This window comes from Brienomyrus brachyistius, chromosome 23 (genome assembly GCF_023856365.1).
Source record: "Brienomyrus brachyistius isolate T26 chromosome 23, BBRACH_0.4, whole genome shotgun sequence".
Taxonomy (NCBI): Eukaryota; Metazoa; Chordata; class Actinopteri; order Osteoglossiformes; family Mormyridae; genus Brienomyrus; species Brienomyrus brachyistius.
Genome location: NC_064555.1, coordinates 16,568,558 through 16,585,196, shown reverse-complemented (window position 1 = coordinate 16,585,196; position 16,639 = coordinate 16,568,558). Strand labels below are relative to the sequence as shown.

Below are 16,639 nucleotides of genomic sequence, written 5' to 3'. Positions count from 1 at the left end.
TCATTTTCATCACACAGCCGCTGCGTCATCAGAGTTTCACTGCGCGACGAAAATCTCTGCGATTGCTTGACGGAAGTGAAACCCAGAGACAGGGGAAACACGGGAGAAACTTCCGGGTAAAAATGTGGAAAAGCAAAGCAAGAAGGTGTTCGGGCCCAGGGGCTTCGCTCAAAGCGCCAATGGCATGCAAGAGATGCTTCTGCACAGCACAAACTGGGGGCCAATCTCCTCCAATCAGAGTCTGCTGCCATGGTGATGTCATCACCATGTTCCCCATGTCATAACTGGGCACCCCTTCCCTCCCAAGCGCTCCTCATACGTGTTAGTGGCAAAAAGTGGCACTTTTAAAATTAGTTACAACTTATTAAGCATAATCAAGTTTGGAGTCATTGCTGTTGCATTGCTTAAATACCTAACATTATTTTATATCTAAATTACACTTGCTGATTTATTTTGATTTGTAATTTTTGCTGAATTATCTTTTATATAGAAGTGGTCTGATTTTGTGGTATCATTTTGCCAGTACATTTTGACTGCAGTTGAGATCAATCTTAGCGAGAATCCACAGCTGCCCAAGCACACCCGAGAAAGCCAGGCAGCGGAGTGATGAAGGGAAAGGGCGGGGGGGGGGGGGGGGGGGGGGGGGCTGGGACGTAGAGAGGTGTCCCGCTGTTCCAATAAGAGAAGCCAAGAGGCTGTGCCACAGCTGATGGGCCCAGCCCACACCGTACCTGCGGTCCCTGGATTCCCATGAACCCCTGAGGCCCAGGAGGACCGGGGGGTCCGGGAGGTCCGGGGGGTCCCTGTGACATGAACCAGATCAAGGGCTGCTCAAAATCAGCCTATCACAGCATCCTTCAGCACACATGCAGACTGAGCCAGACCGGAACCAGATAACAGAGTGCAAAGGATGCACAACAACTGTTTAGGTATCATACCTACGACCATATTTCTAGAGTGCAATAACTCATGGATGCTAGCTAACAAGCAAGCACACTGATTAATATGCTTCATGAGATTCTACCTGCAATGCAACATTCATCAACAACACCAACGTTATAATATCATTAATACTATGGTGGTTATTCATCAGCATATTTATGATGATAGAGCGATAAAGATGCGTCATTCAGACCTGAGGACCTGGTTGCCACGTATTCTGGCCTCCAGGGGCTCCCTGCAAGGGGAAAGCAATCAATGTCAGAGCAGCTCATTGCAGCATAGTGTGTGCATCCGGAGGCAGTGTGTGTGCACGTGCTGGTCTGTGTGGCTGCGTGTTTTACTCACAGGGCCTCCGTTTCCACTGTAGTTGGGTGACAGGCAGTTACACTCCCCTGGTTGTCCCTAAAAAGAGCAAAGGGACGCCTCAGTGTGACATCACCTCTCCGTTTATTGGGTCTGAGTTTCCTTTGCGAAGCAATGTATTCATTGCCCACAGACAGTCCACATTTTTGCTCCCTCCCAGCTCCAGGGGGCTGTGAGGGAGCAAAAACATAGACCATCTGCGGGGCCCCAAGGTCCGGATTGGGGACCACTGCTCTAGGAGGTGCCCTTACCCTGAACACAACATAAGGCTACTGCTCTAATCTAGAATGTATCTAGTCATAGACAATGTTGCAGAAACGAGCTCCAGAGCGCCACCGCTCTTCATCTTTGAAGATGGTCGACTAGCAAACCTACCCTGTCCCCTTTAGCTCCATTGGCACCCTGAGACAAAAAAAACACATATAAGGGTCCTACAACATCACAGCATGTTCACATTTACATTTTATTTATTAATAAAACACTTTTTTTTTTTGAGAAAGCAGGATCAGCCAGTCCCTGATGCAGTTGGGGGTTAAGGGTCTCACTCAGGGGCCCAATGGTGACATCAAGAAAATGACGAGAAAGGGAGGAGCAAATGAGGAGGAAGCCAAGCTGGCTCACTCACAGGATGTCCATCCTGACCAGGGATTCCAGGCGACCCAGCAGAACCTTTCCTTCCCTACGGAGGGTCCGGAGAGCAGGAACACATTCAGACACACACGAACTCTCCTCCAAACACAGGAGAAACACGCTCATATACTCAAGGGCTGCTAACGGAATATGATGCTAAATTAAACCACTAGCTAACACCCAAACCAACACCACCCTTACCGGGGTTCCAGGTACTCCAGCACCTGGGGGTCCCTGTGGCCCCTGGACTCCCGTCTCTCCCTAGGGAGGTAAAACCTGATCAATGATAGCGCAGCAGCATTGATCACACCTCCATAAACAAGCTGGGGGGGGATCAGCCCACCAGGCTCATCCCAACTTACTTTGTCTCCTTTGAGTCCCGCTGGTCCAGGAACGCCGTCTTGTCCGGGGGGGCCCTTTAAAAACCAACACACGGCAATTTAATCACGACAAATCACACAGATTAAATTACAGTTTTCCCACTTGCTCATTTGTCATAGCTTAAATACAGCAGCGGGGCTAAAACACTGCCTTTATCATCATTAATAAGGAGCGCACACTCCTGGATCACACAGTATGAAGGGGTGTGTGTGCTAAGAGATGTACTACAGAACTCCACGCTTATATGGGCTCTGAGCAGGTTTGTCGCTCTTCGCAAGCCGCTCCATTGGGATGAGGAGGAACCCCTGGGTGATTCATGTGAGGCGCCTGTCTCGCGTGTCGGTGTTGGGGTGTGGGAACGGGAGCAGCCTTACAGCGACTCCAGATGGTCCTCTGGGTCCCTCCTTTCCCTGCCGAAGAAAATGCGGGCAAGAGAAGGACTCATTCAAAGACTGTGCAAAACATATGAGGAACACAAAGCCTTCTCTGATCGGCATGTCAAGGGGAAGGAGATCAGGCATCCCTTTAAAAATACATCTGGATTTGTTATGCTCTACTTGTCTTTTGTGTCTTACAGCAAATCTAAGGTCAGGTGCCAACCTCACAGGAAAACCTGCACTTCCCCTTCTTCATGTGGTCACATTACTCAATGAGATGTTTGTGATGTGCGCGGGTCAGGATGGATACAGGGTCTATGCTCGAATGAAGGATTAAAGCTATAACCTACCCCAACGAACTATCACTATGCAAAATCGTGAACGGTTTTGAACAGATAACACTTACTTGAGGTCCTGGCCTCCCAGTTCCTGCACGTCCTGGCTCACCCTGCATGGCACATTATCAGCACAGAGCACCAGGTCAGAGGCACACAGTGGAGCATCTTAATCCAATAACGCAGCCTCAAAGTACAGCATCAGATAAAGCCCACACAGGGGCCTCCGCACACAGCTCCTTAACATGCATGCAACATTCAGAGGTGTCTTTCAGCAGTCCCGTAATCCTCTAAAGATCAAACCACCCGTGAGGTGTGTGGGGAGATTAACACACTTCTTGGCACGCACCTTATCCTGCTCAGTTAAAAACCCCTTCACTCACCTGTATGCCCTGTGGACCTGAGGGGCCCGGTACACCCTGGGAGGAGGCAAACAGACAGAACAGTATTTGCAAGTTTTTTTGATCAAAAAACAAAAGTCAATCCATTATAACCTGAAGAAAAAAGATAGCAACTTTAGTTTAGGAAGGAGTATATCTTCCTCAGATCCCAGATGACTCAGTCGGTAGGGGGGTCAGAACTGTCACATCTCTGCTGGGCAGAAGGACAAGGCACTTAACCCCCAGGAAGCGCCAGGGGTGTTGGAAAAGTGCCGGATCCTGCCCTCAGGATCCTGCCAGACCCCAGGCTTTGCTGTATGTACTGACTAAAATCGGAGGCAGCCAAATGAAAAGTTTAAAGATATTTATCTGGGTAGTAACTAGGGCTGCACGATTAGACTGAATCTCAGTCTCAAATCCTCGACCTCTATGTAATCTCATTCTTACAATGTCACCGATTTTGCCGCGTTTGCATGAGCGGGGAGATCTGTTGAATCAATCCAAGGGCTCCATTTTCTCCGTGAGCTGTTCCAACAAATGACAGGACTGCGTTACGCCACATGACAGAAAGTGGGGGCAGATACACAGGTGTTACAATAAAGAGCAGGCCAGGCGTAAGCTGACGTTCAGCGTTTCTCATCGGAAATGCCAGGGCAGATTAGCGGAATGACGTTGCTTATTACTATTATTCTGTGGAAAGATCGATCTGCGGGCCAGATTTAATAATGGATTATAAACATGTCACAGGCCAGTAGCAGAGACGTCTTATAAGTGGAGAATGAGCTGATGAAATCCCTCGTCCTCCAATACAGACAATGACTGACTGTCCAATGAAATCATCTCCAATATTTTGGTATTTGTGTCTTCAGCTCTGGTGCTATTAACTTTGAATTTTGATCAAATTTAAATATCGGCCATCAATATCGGCCAAGACTATCGGCCAATGCTTCACACTGATGCCAATGTTTTTTTAATGAATATCAGTCGACACTGATATGTTAGCAGATATATTGTGCATCTCTACTAGTGTTGTTCCACCTTCATAAAGACGGTAAGGAAAATAAAAGTATTATTATTTTCAGTAGCAGTAGTAGTATTAACAAGAGAAATTCTAGAGAAAGATATAGTGCGAGAATCATGAGAGAAAATCATGATCTCGATTCTGTGTGGAAAAAAAAGAAATTGTGATTCATGTTTTACCCAGAATCGTGCTGCCCTAGCAGGAAGTATATATTAACCGTGAATAAAAAACACAATTTAACATTAGATCATATGCAAATTAAGAGTCAACACAACACTGCTTCAGTTCCTAAAGCTCTCCTCGGCGGCACCTCAGCTGTTCCATGTATTTGTTAAATTTCGCCATCGACTCACTTAATTCATTAATTACATCTGTTTAAAGACTCAATGAGGTATTGATTAGCCGTACCTGGTGTGCTAATGGTTTAGTCAAAATATGCACGGGTGTATTGGATGGGTGCTGCACATACTGTGGTGACTTTAGGAGAGGTTTTGAAATTGCTAAGCTGTAATGCTTTCATAGACATTATAGTTTTGAAGATCATTTAAACATCATTTTCTTTGACTGCCTAAGACATTTGCACAGTACTATATATGCGTCTCTCATAGGAGAGCATGATGGGATATGTGAAAGGAAGCATTTCCAAGTATCTGTACTTGTGCAAATGGCAAATGAAGCATCACTTCATTTAATTTCAAGACGGGGTAGGGGGGGAGGGGGGAGCAGCAAGCACACTTACACTCTTCCCAGGAATGCCAATTCCGGGGGGGCCGGAGTCTCCTTTCTCACCCTTTATTCCTGGCACACCAACCACGTCTGACTGTCCGTCCAGGAGAGACGGACAGCTATCACAGGAGTCACCCTGAAGACAGACAGGCAGACACATGCAGGAAGAAGCAGACAGACGCGGAAAATAACGGAAAATAAATAACAGAATTAGGTGAAGAGACTCAGAGATGCAGTGAAACAGGCGACCTGGTAAACAGAATCAGAATGAGAGGACTGACAAACCTTTTCTCCTTTGATCCCAGGCTGGCCGTCTCTTCCTGACTCCCCAGGAGTACCTGGCGTCCCGGCAAGCCCCTGCATGCCCTACCCTCCCCAGGGACACATGTGCATCACTTGCATGCTGGCTGCCATATGCTTAACCACAATTTCTGGGCCTTAACTACAGACTGACATCTTGTAACCCAGCCCAACCATCACATGTGGCATGGTTGTGTGCAGACGCCAAATCTGGAGTGTGCCTCCGCACGTTCAAAGCCGGAACACGCATAGTGCTGAGACTGCAATGTCACCTACCACCGTCATCCATCATTCTACTCGCTACATCAACTGTGATGTTTAACCAATAGCAGTATTAACACTAACATTCGTACTGCACACTGCGAGTTTGAACTCATTTAGCTTGTTTGCACTGCATGTATGTTCGTCTGTGCCCTATGCATTCACTGCTGAATGCACAGGAATCTCCCTCTGGGATCAATAAAGCTCATATAATGTAATAATCTAATGTAATGGACCCACCTGTTCCCCTTTCAGCCCCACAGGTCCTGGTCTCCCCTACAAACAGCCAAAATAACACCAAGCATGTTAGTATGACATCATCACCCTAACTGCCACAATATCGCTACATTGAATCAATATATTAATTCTCTTCTATTTTTATAGCTGTAAGTAGCTGCCAACTCCAAAAAGACTAACTGTAACTAAACTGTAAAATAAATGAATAAAAACTACAGTAGGCCTGCCAAATTTTGTTAGTGGATTATTTAGGTTTTGTCCGTCGGTCCTGTGATTAAATGAGCAGGTCTGGACCGAACTGCTCTTGTCTTCACCAAAGGACAGAAGCCAAGCATCGACGCAGACGAGCAGCTCCTTAAAGCTTCTTTATTCTTCTGCTTGCCAATAATGCTTCCAAGATACACGAATCCGATACGCGCTAATGGTGAGGCAGACAGTTTGAGGCTGATAATACATATTTATCATAATCACGCCCCCCTCCCAGCTCCTGTGCTCATTAATCTGATGCGATGAGCTCACCTGTCTTCCCACCCCACCCACACCAGGGGGCCCCGGTGGACCAGGGGGTCCTGGGATCTTTATGACGGTCGGACTGCCCCCGACTTCTGCAGGTCCTGCTTCACAAGGACCGCACGGCTCACCCTGCAGGATTAACAAAGACAACCTTAACCCCTACCCAGCCCTAACCTTAACCATAAGTAACCAAAAAGTATTTAGTTTGATTGCAGTCATAATTTTTTACAAAACTGAGGTTTATCCAAATGGTAACCTGCAAAATCTCCCCAGTAATAAGGAAATTTCAGGTTTTACCGCACTTTGGGGACATTTTTATCCACAAATGTGATCTATGCAAACCAAGGCACACACACACACACATGTAGGGTATACCTATCCTTATGGGGCCTGCTCATTCACTTCTATGGGAAAAATGCTAACGCTAACTATGACAACCTTAACCTCCACCCTGCCCTAACCATAACCATAAGTAATCAAGCAAAACCTTTGCATTTTTAACTTTTTCATAGCAGTCACCGATTTTTATAAAATACAGTTTTCCCTTATGGCGACCAGGAAACCGCAGAAACAGATATTTATTACATTATGGGGACATTGTGTCCCCATAAGGATAGGTATACCCGTTCACACACACACACACACACACACACACACACACACACACACACACACACACACCTTACCTTCTCTCCCTTGAGTCCTTGGCCCCCCAGGCCCGGAATGCCAGGCTCCCCCTAGCAGGAACATGACAAACTGAACGATACCCGCAAAGCACAACCTTTGCAAACAGGAAACGTGCTTAATCTTCAATTACTTGTGCCCCCTCAGCAAATTCCATACTTCACTTGCACCAGAACCTTTAAAAATTCATACATTAACATTTTGTTCATTCATATTCATTTTTTTTTTTTTGCTTTGAAGAAACTTTTTTAACCACATACATTATAGGGATACTAACTTCCATGCATGACTACATTCACGAGTGATTCTAGAATTTTTATAGTTGGGGAACACAAAAGTGGGGTCATAATTCATACAGAAGGCCCCACCTTATTATTAGCCAATGATACGCACTGAATTGATGAGGGAGAAGGGACTCAGGAGGCCAATCAGCTTCTAGTTGGGCCTAGTGCTCTGTTGTCACCACCCCTGATGTAAGCTGGTGTTTCCCAACCCGGTCCACAGTGACCCTCAGACAGTCCACAATTTCAACCCCTACCAGCTCGCAGCCAATAAAGGACACTAAATGCCTGGTACAGTATGTTGGGAGCTGGGAGGAAACAAAAATGTGGACTGTCTGGGGGTCCCTGAGGACTGAGTTGGAAAACACCGTTGTAAATGGTGAAAGCCATGGGGATGCAAAACGACACGACACAACTCACCTTTACGCCCTTGGCCCCAACCTGGCCTTGTGCTCCCTTTGGTCCTGATTTGCCCTGGAACAACAGAAACCCATCAACATCTCCTGTATATGCATGAGGACTTCATCTTATCCAGAGCAAGAAAAAGCGCATGTAAGCTCATACCCACCATGATTCCCTCTGTTCCACTGGGACCCAGGCTACCCTGGAAGCCAGAGACAGGTGTCAGTCAGGGGAGGAAGAGGGACCCCCCCCCCAATACCCTGCCTCTCCATCAAAAAAAACAGTCACACTTCATCTTATTGATATCCCGTACTACCTACTACACCGTTGTCATTTAATATAGTCCATGAACAAAAACGACCAACAGCACACTGAAGAAGCACCCACACAATCAACTCTTAACAACTGGATCTGAACTCCATCGATCTTCCAGAGATCCTCTGCCTTGCAGGTTAGTAATTGGAGAATCAACCTCGTTTGCGGGACCCTCAAGGGCCTAAAGGAAGGCCTTGATCTACCCCTTCACAACCACACCAGGTAGGGCATGAGGTCCTCCTGCAGGCTCTCCATGTAACACCATACAGGTCATCGATGAATAATGTCTTGAGAACATTTGACACCTTCAGTTTTTTTCTTCCATAAATTATGTTCACATTCAAAAAGCATCAGTGTTACAGTTTCATAGCACATAAACAAATATAACTAAATTTTAAATATATGTTAATCAAATACTAAAATTTAAATATAGTTTTAATAAGGTTTAGGACATGACAGAGAGTCAGAAACAGAAAAGAAACTATTATAACGAATCGTAGTGAATAATTTGATATTTATGTTATCATGTTAAACATAATTCAAAATTATTCAAATCCATGACATAACTTCATAATTTATAACACACCATAAGCTGCAGTCTTATACATGACCTATGTATGATGTCATTATTCTTTTATATGATGCAGCTCATATTTAAACGGAAGGCTCTATATTAGTGAGTGAATATGAGCAATGAGCTCCCTTTTGCATTTGGATGTGCCGCAATTACAGGCTGCATTTGAATGTTTGTTTACAATCATCCTTCGTCTCATTCTAAGATTCGTCTCCAGCACTAAACGGCATCAGCTTCATTCCGGCGCCAAGCCTGTTTATTTGGCTCGATGCTTTATGCAGTTCATCAGCCATTATCTTCTTACAGTGGTAAGAGAGGCAGTTTGATGGGGAGAAGATGAAATTTATAAACCATAACTTCATGTGTAGAATAGAGGCTATTCAGCAGGCTGCAATATTTTATAAATAATTGTAAATTACAATTTCTAGTTATCAAATATACCATAAAATACCACATTAAATGTTTCCAGTCAGTAGGAGTCCCTTTCACATTAATCATAAAATTTTCCGCTTGTCATTTTGCCTTATTACCCAATATAAGCATTAAATAGTCAGGTATAACCATGCGTCCCCCGATAGGTTCGAGGAGACCAGCAGGTCTTCCAAAAGCACGGTCAGCAGAGGACAAACTCTACCTTGGCTACGTAGTCACATCTCAGAACATAAATCACTGATAAAGGTCTTTAGTCATTAAAGGTCCAGCCAGATAAACGAATACATGGACAAATACACCAACAGATAAACACAGACAATAGGTAATTAATCTAATATATTGATCTATTTCAGTAGTGTGAAAGTAACACAAAGAACATATTTATCAAAAGTCAGCTTTAAGATACCACCTGTTAATTGTCACCTATCTGGATCTGTCATCTATCTATGTTTAGCTAAACCTGAAGCAACAGCTCATAACTGGGATCAAGAGCAAAGGGGCTCATCTTCCAGCCAAATTCCTCCCCATACCTGATGAGTATTCACACCCCCCCCCATGAGTATTTACATCTCCTAGTATGACTGCAAAGCTTTTCTGCCACCCTTTGAAGGGACCAAACAAATGAGACGCTTGAGAGCTATCGACTGCTGTTGGGTGCTGCCTACAGTCCAGCAGGGATCCCAAACACTCCAAATCAACAACTTTTCGGTTTCTGCCACAAGGCCTGACAAACCACCTAGCTGGTTCATCGTCGCCTTGTGATAAGGTTCCCTTGTTATGTTTGGCACAGTCCTACGGAGGCCGTCATCCTCTCACACGTTTCTGAACGGCTCCTGTTCTCCCGGGTGAGGATAAATGAGAGGCAGTTTCTTTTATGTGTCATCCGTCACATCACTGGATGGATGGGAATTACTTTGATCGCCCCTCAGCTTGAACTTTTTCAATTTGCGTTTGTTGCCCCTCGTCTCCGCCCAGAGAGCGACACATTAGTTGACAGACTGTGGATTAGTCAGCTTCTTTTTAAATACATCTTTGAGATTCGACTTCTTTTGTGCCTTGGTACATGTTGTTAAGTGATTCAATGGCCTGCTCTGGACTTTGATTCAGCGTGGTTTTGATGAAGTTTGATGAAGGTTCTCCAGCTCGGACCTGAAAGCCACTTCAGATCCCTCAGAAGTAAGTAAACCAGGACTGCTTGTGCTGGAGTTCAACATTCCTTTTTGTGCAAGTATGTCGATGAATTTGACAAATAAATATTACAGAGAAGTATTGGGACATGTGGCGCATAATCTCCTTCACATTTACACATTTACTTCACATGAAATTCACATTTCAGAAGTCAGACAACAGGAGCTGCACAGCCAAGAGCTTTTATCATTACTTAGGGAGCGAAGAAGCCTCAGGTTGACTAAATAAGACAGGAAATACATGGTATCTCTTATTCTGAATATGACTCTCTGCCAGATGCACAGTGTGACCAGGACTCACCTTTTCTCCTTTGAGGCCAGCTTCTCCCTGCACAAGAGTCAGTGATGCTTCAGATTCAAAACTCAATGGACTGTGACTTTATACTGAGACTTTAGAGATGTATCTAATAAGCAGGTGCGCGGAACCCGCTGAGCAGCATCCTGTTCACCTTTTGGCCCTTCTCGCCCGTTCCAGGCTCACCCTTCTGACCCTGCAGCCCCTGCTTCAGGCTGGCCTGCTGTGCCACAGGCCACAGATTGCCAGGTAACTCCCCCAGAGTGGGACACACAGCACAAGGCTCGCCCTGTGGGGAACAGAGGGTGTAGACTGAGAAGTGCACACTACAGAGAGTGTAGACGATATAGACTGAGAGGTGTATATTACAGGGAGAGTAGATTGTATGGACTGAGAAGCGAACACTCCAGAGACTATAGAGGACATAGACTGAGAAGTATACACTACAAAGAATTTAGAGGGTATAAACTGAGAAGTGAATACTACGGAGACTGCAGAGGGCATAGACTGAGAGGTATACACTACAGAGAGTCGAGGGTATAGACTAAGAAGTGAATACTACAGAGATTGTAGAGGGCATAGACTGAGAGAAATACACTACAGAGAGTCAGAGGGTATAGACTGAGAAGGGAGTACTACAGAGACTGTAGAGGGCATAGACTGAGAGGTATACACTACAGAGAGTGCAGAGGGTATAGTCTGAAAAGGGAGTACTACGCCAATTAAACAGGGTGGGAGGAATAGAGAAGTCAAGGCCAGATAATATATCGGTTCATACTAGAAAAATCTGAGCACCCTCAACAAGATTGTTTTTATCTGAAACCATTAATATGACCATTCTCTGCATGGGTGCTTCAGCACATATTCTTCTATGTAATTGCTGAGGGATCCACTCACTTTTTCACCTTTGACTCCACTTGACCCTTGTTCTCCCTGTGAATTTTTAAAAAGGTTAACCATAACAATCAGTGATAATTACTGTATGCTCTAGCTGTCAGCATCACAGTACTGGAGCACAGAAAATTAGATATGGAGGTTCACGCATGTAAACGAACTATACGAAAACAGCTGAAATAATCACAATCCGAACGTGACGTTGACCTATGATGTCATACGGGGTGTTCTTCAAGGTCCTGTTTGCTACGTGATGTCTCAAAAAGGCATGCCTACTTGCCCGCAAAGACCAAAGATCTGCTTGGAGAAAAGTTGCCCCATACCTTCTCGCCTGGTTTTCCATCCAATCCCTTGAGGAGAGACAAGCAATGGTTGCATCAAAGCAAGCAGTTGCGCTCAGGACAGATTAGCGTTCATTTCCAGACGTAGGCACCCTGCCTTCCACCCACCTCAGCCTCTGAAACTAGGTATGATGGATGGAGTCTGGCATTATTGGAAATCGTTACGGGAAAAAGCACACAGGCTTTTATGGAGTGCATCTGTCTCACTCCACAGAATTTATTCCGTGCGTAAAGGGAAGCGTAGTGATAGCGAACGGCTAAAATGACAGTGGAGCGAAATGCACGGATTATGCCGTGAAGATTTCATTTCGGCTCTTTCCAGAAACTGCTGATTGTGACGGAGGGAAAGAAAATGGCTCTTTGCTTAATGCCAGATAACTTCTGGCTCGTTTTATTCCCTCTCCGAAGGACGACAGCAGTCTTTTAGTTACAGTATTGAGGAATGGAACCAGACAGCTTTAGTGGCACCGAGACAGAGAAACAGAAGTTCACTGTATATAGTTGAAGGTCCCAGAATTCAACACGATTGCTGTGTTTAGGATTTTCAGAAAAGTCATAAAATGCTTCCATCTCCCTCAGCCCTGAAATAGCGCCAACTACTCCTGACTCCAGAAAAACATTCGGATTTACGAAAAATAATGGCTCTCGCCTTACCTGTGGGCCCGGTTCCCCTATTCCTGGAGTTCCCGGTTCTCCTTTGAGCCCTGGCTTTCCATGCAGGGCCACAGTGTTGACCATGTCCTCAGACAGAGTGGGGCAAAGCTCGCAGGGCTCCCCCTGCAGGAGACACACGGACACACTCACACACGGAGACATGGATCTGCACGTATAAGTGCTTCGGTTTAATTTGGTGATGTAAGCGGCAGAAGTGCAGCAGCATTTTCAGGTGTTCCTGAGTGCCGAGTAGTAGTGAGATGTTTGCACTTTCTGGTTCTGGTTCTCAACAACATTCCCAGGCCTGCAAAGTTCTGTAGTCCCAAGTTTTCCACTGTTGGCCCCCCCCTACATTTATCTGCTATAATAGTTAACCACGAAACATGGAAATACTCAGGGACAGAAGGAGACAAAGTACATTACAGACTCCTTCCCTGTTACGGCTGTGAGGGAGGACGGAGGCGAGAGAGAGAAAGAGAGAGAGAGAGAGGGGCTGTGGTTGTCCCTCTGCCCACAGGAACCTGAGTCAGGGCCCAAACCCCCGCTGACCACAGCTGGCCATGTGTGACTTCACAAGCGTGACTCACCTTCTCTCCCTTCCCCCCCCCGGGGCCTCTAGGACCCTGTGAAGAGAGAAGCCAGTTAAAGGAACTGAACTGCCAGTCTATAAATTAACTGCAGAAACAGACATATCCACAGGTGCTACATGCAAAAGGAGATGTTGTTGATGATGATGATGAAGGAGATCAAGGAAGCAAAATGAGTACATGAACAAGCTCAGCCCACATACAGGATCACCCGGTTCGCCATCTCTCCCAGTCAGCCCAGAATCTCCCTGAAAAGATCAGATAGCGGTCAGGAAACACTGTTAACCAGAAAAAAATCTGGCAATGTTCCATTTTACTCCATAATTCAGTAAGACTGACAGAACAACACAAGTGTCCACCGAAAGGCTTCACTCTCTCGCTCGCTCACCTTCTCTCCTTTGGATCCAGGAGGACCACCAGGACTGCCCTGTAAGGCGACAGCACTGCCATTATTAAAACATGGTCTTATGCGAGGATGATTCACCACAGCCCCACGCCTGTAATGTACAACCGCGCATTTTCCTGGCTACACTAACAGGAATCCAGCCCTGAAGAGGCTCAGTGACTGCCAAAGCACACTCATTAAATGCCGTTCAGCATGCGGATTCAGTCCTCTACCAGCAAGGAAAAGTGTGCTGACTGAAGTTCAGCTGAGAACCTTAAACCTCTAAAAGCCAAGAAAGAACCCTCCGGAAGCAAGGTGTCTATGGTGAGAACAAGCGAGGAACGTTACAGAGAGCATTTTAATTAAGCACAATGAGGTGAACCACTAGACCTCCGGATTACAGTTCAATGGGTGTTGGTGGTACAGAACCGTCAGAGAACAAATCGCTGCTAGACTTTATCATTTTCCTTTTTTGCCTTCATATTTCTTGATAAGCAGCACCTCAGTGTCTGACAGGTAGCAGATGACAAGCTACCTGCTGTCAATCGACTTGCTTTTTTCATAGTGCCATCAAGGAGAATTCTAGGATTTTTACAGGGGATCCAACCTTATCATGAGTCAATAATATGTTTTGAATTGACAACAGAGAGGGGTGGGGACACTGCAGGGGCCAATCAGCTTTCAGCTGGGGTGAATAGCCCAGTGGCCCCATCCCTGAGTGCCTTGCAAAGCAGAAGGATGTTTGTCCGTCTTACTCACCGGTGGACCTGGCTTCCCAATGCCAGGCGGTCCGGGGGAGCCCGGTTCCCCTGCCATTCCCTCCGGACCAACTTCACCAGTACGACCCTGCAGGTGATATAGCTAATCACTAAGGGGCTTCACAGCGACTGACTTATCCCAGTCTCTCACTGGTCTCTTAGTTACATGTTAATCACAGTCACACACTAGCTCCCCTTACTAATTTAAAATAATAGGTCACTGACCCCTCCCAAAACACCTGAATGTTAGTGATACTTGTAAACAACAATTAATCCCAGTGACATAGTGAATAACTGGATAAAGCAACTGAAGGCAACATCCATCCATCAATTTTCCAAACCGCTTATCCTACTGGGTCGCGGGGGGTCCGGAGCCTATCCCGGAAGCAATGGGCACGAGGCAGGGAACAACCCAGGATGGGGGACCAGCCCATCGCAGGGCACACTCACACACCATTCACTCACATGAAGGCAGCATGTTATGTCCTTATGTGCATTATAGATGAGTGCATATGATAATTTTGCTGTAGTTTTATGCGAAGCGCTAGTTAAGAAGAGTAAATGGTAGCATCATGAAGATACCACGTCGTGTCCAGACAGTTTAAAAGTAAACGTGCTTGAAAAAGGTTTGGATTCGGCTCTGGTCTGATGTCGACGTGCTCCGGTCTCACCTTCTGCCCCTTGGGTCCGACGACACATATGGAACCAGCTCGACCCTGAAAGGAATCGGACAAGTGTGAGTGATGTCTGACGGTGCGCGCAGCACCCAGTGCGAGGACGAGGAGATTCACTGCAGCCGGGAACCGACAGGATCGGCGGGAAGCCGCCCTCTTGGTAAGTGTCAGCCCTGGAAAAGAGGCTCCTGCGAGCCTCTGGGTGACTGAGACCATTTAATGGCCAGACTTGGTAGCAGCTCCACCAAACAAGTTCAAAAATACAGATCAAACATCACTCCGGCCCTGTCAGGGACCGGAAAAGTGCAGAGAAGCCGACACGGTGCCGGGTGGAAGTGCGTTATCACTTTCATTTGCACTCCTGCAAGCCTTTGTATAATCCCAGGCGGTGAGGGGAGATTAAAGGCCTTAAATCTGCTTTAATTACATGTCTCCTTTCCATTTAAGGCCATGACTGGCTCAGTATTGATTTCCGGTGCTTTGTTAGTCTATCTTAATCCATATGGCCTTAGGTGAAATCAACACCACCGGAGATAAACAGGAAGGCGGACTGTACAAGGCAGCCGGCTTGGTGACATCAGCCCCGTTCTTTATCGGTAAAATATCAGCAGGCCGCTTATCAGCGGAATTTACTAATGCCTTGTGTCGTGGGTATTCTTATACTCACATCTTTACCAGGAGTTCCAGGTAGGCCTGGACCGCCGAATTCGCCTTTCTGACCTTTATCCCCCTGTACAGAGTGCCAGCAAGAGATATGGGGAGGGGGGGGGGGCATGGCTCAGCTGAATGAATTCAATCGATAGACCGACCTTGGAGTTGGTCAGTCTCCACATCTGAATTCAGTCTTTTCTCAGACAGAAAAAAAGCAGATATCTTTAGTCTTCACCTTCATCCCAGCCGCATTCTCCAAGTTGCCAGACCAGCCCTAAAACGAAAAGTGAAACTTATTTTTTAAAAAAATTTTCAATCGATAAACATGGAGTCTATTTTGAGGCTTATGCCTCTGAGGATGTCGAGTCGAGCCGAGCAGGGAGGCACTGCGGCTCCGGTCAGCTGAAGCTGGTACTCACTGGCTCTCCCTTCTGTCCCTTCCCTCCTTTGGGTCCATCTGCACACTGAAACACAGACAGGCTTTAGATTGCAGCCACCCCTCCCCCACCCATGGTTACCCCCTACACTCATTAATGACCACAGTCATCTCTGATTTGGACTCTCAGCCCTCAACAATTTCCTAACAATTGGCCTTTGGAAGTTTTCACAGTACTGTTCCAGGAATCCATATAGTGTTTCATTAAGCCGGCATTCCGATGAATGGGTCCATGCAAGAACATATATCTGCGATTATTCCAGGAGGCGAGCAATTGTCCACACATCTCCCTACACCACACACATACTCCTCTTCTTCACATCATCACCCCCGATTCTACATTCTGTCCAAGCATTCAGCAACCATGAAAAACACAGACAGGTAACAGCACATTCGGGGCCAAAGTCTATACGTATAGCATCTTCTGAAGTTACGTTCCGTACATCACTCCCACCACTGCATGATTTTCACTTGATGGATGCGGCGCCAGTGGAGTTTACTCACAGAACCAGTGCTTCCAGAACCAGTGCAACCCAAACCCTGAAATGGCAAAATGTTGATGTTTTACTTTTGGTATCCTGGCATCTTCTCAGGCTAAAGCGCTGAAAGAAGTTACACTTTCA

The 16,639-nt window shown here is 46.1% G+C and overlaps 1 protein-coding gene across 4 annotated transcripts in view; it reads right to left on the bottom strand.

The window, feature by feature from the left end:
- The window catches only part of col16a1 (collagen, type XVI, alpha 1), a 71,675-nt gene that overhangs the window by 20,574 nt on the left and 34,462 nt on the right, over positions 1 to 16,639 (bottom strand). For all 4 annotated transcript variants that reach the window (XM_048993696.1, XM_048993695.1, XM_048993694.1 and 1 more), the window contains 31 exons: positions 16,521 to 16,556; positions 16,000 to 16,044; positions 15,816 to 15,854; positions 15,597 to 15,659; positions 14,927 to 14,971; positions 14,257 to 14,343; positions 13,501 to 13,539; positions 13,316 to 13,360; positions 13,113 to 13,148; positions 12,526 to 12,648; positions 11,854 to 11,880; positions 11,534 to 11,569; positions 10,791 to 10,925; positions 10,643 to 10,669; positions 8,000 to 8,035; positions 7,852 to 7,905; positions 7,153 to 7,203; positions 6,473 to 6,595; positions 5,957 to 5,992; positions 5,441 to 5,521; positions 5,169 to 5,291; positions 3,412 to 3,447; positions 3,100 to 3,141; positions 2,691 to 2,726; positions 2,298 to 2,351; positions 2,137 to 2,196; positions 1,931 to 1,984; positions 1,681 to 1,707; positions 1,288 to 1,344; positions 1,136 to 1,177; positions 732 to 803 (listed from right to left, as the gene is read on the bottom strand). In XM_048993696.1, the coding sequence (XP_048849653.1) occupies positions 732 to 803; positions 1,136 to 1,177; positions 1,288 to 1,344; positions 1,681 to 1,707; positions 1,931 to 1,984; positions 2,137 to 2,196; positions 2,298 to 2,351; positions 2,691 to 2,726; positions 3,100 to 3,141; positions 3,412 to 3,447; positions 5,169 to 5,291; positions 5,441 to 5,521; positions 5,957 to 5,992; positions 6,473 to 6,595; positions 7,153 to 7,203; positions 7,852 to 7,905; positions 8,000 to 8,035; positions 10,643 to 10,669; positions 10,791 to 10,925; positions 11,534 to 11,569; positions 11,854 to 11,880; positions 12,526 to 12,648; positions 13,113 to 13,148; positions 13,316 to 13,360; positions 13,501 to 13,539; positions 14,257 to 14,343; positions 14,927 to 14,971; positions 15,597 to 15,659; positions 15,816 to 15,854; positions 16,000 to 16,044; positions 16,521 to 16,556 (1,767 nt within the window). The remainder of the gene's footprint in view (positions 1 to 731; positions 804 to 1,135; positions 1,178 to 1,287; positions 1,345 to 1,680; positions 1,708 to 1,930; positions 1,985 to 2,136; positions 2,197 to 2,297; positions 2,352 to 2,690; positions 2,727 to 3,099; positions 3,142 to 3,411; positions 3,448 to 5,168; positions 5,292 to 5,440; positions 5,522 to 5,956; positions 5,993 to 6,472; positions 6,596 to 7,152; positions 7,204 to 7,851; positions 7,906 to 7,999; positions 8,036 to 10,642; positions 10,670 to 10,790; positions 10,926 to 11,533; positions 11,570 to 11,853; positions 11,881 to 12,525; positions 12,649 to 13,112; positions 13,149 to 13,315; positions 13,361 to 13,500; positions 13,540 to 14,256; positions 14,344 to 14,926; positions 14,972 to 15,596; positions 15,660 to 15,815; positions 15,855 to 15,999; positions 16,045 to 16,520; positions 16,557 to 16,639) is intronic.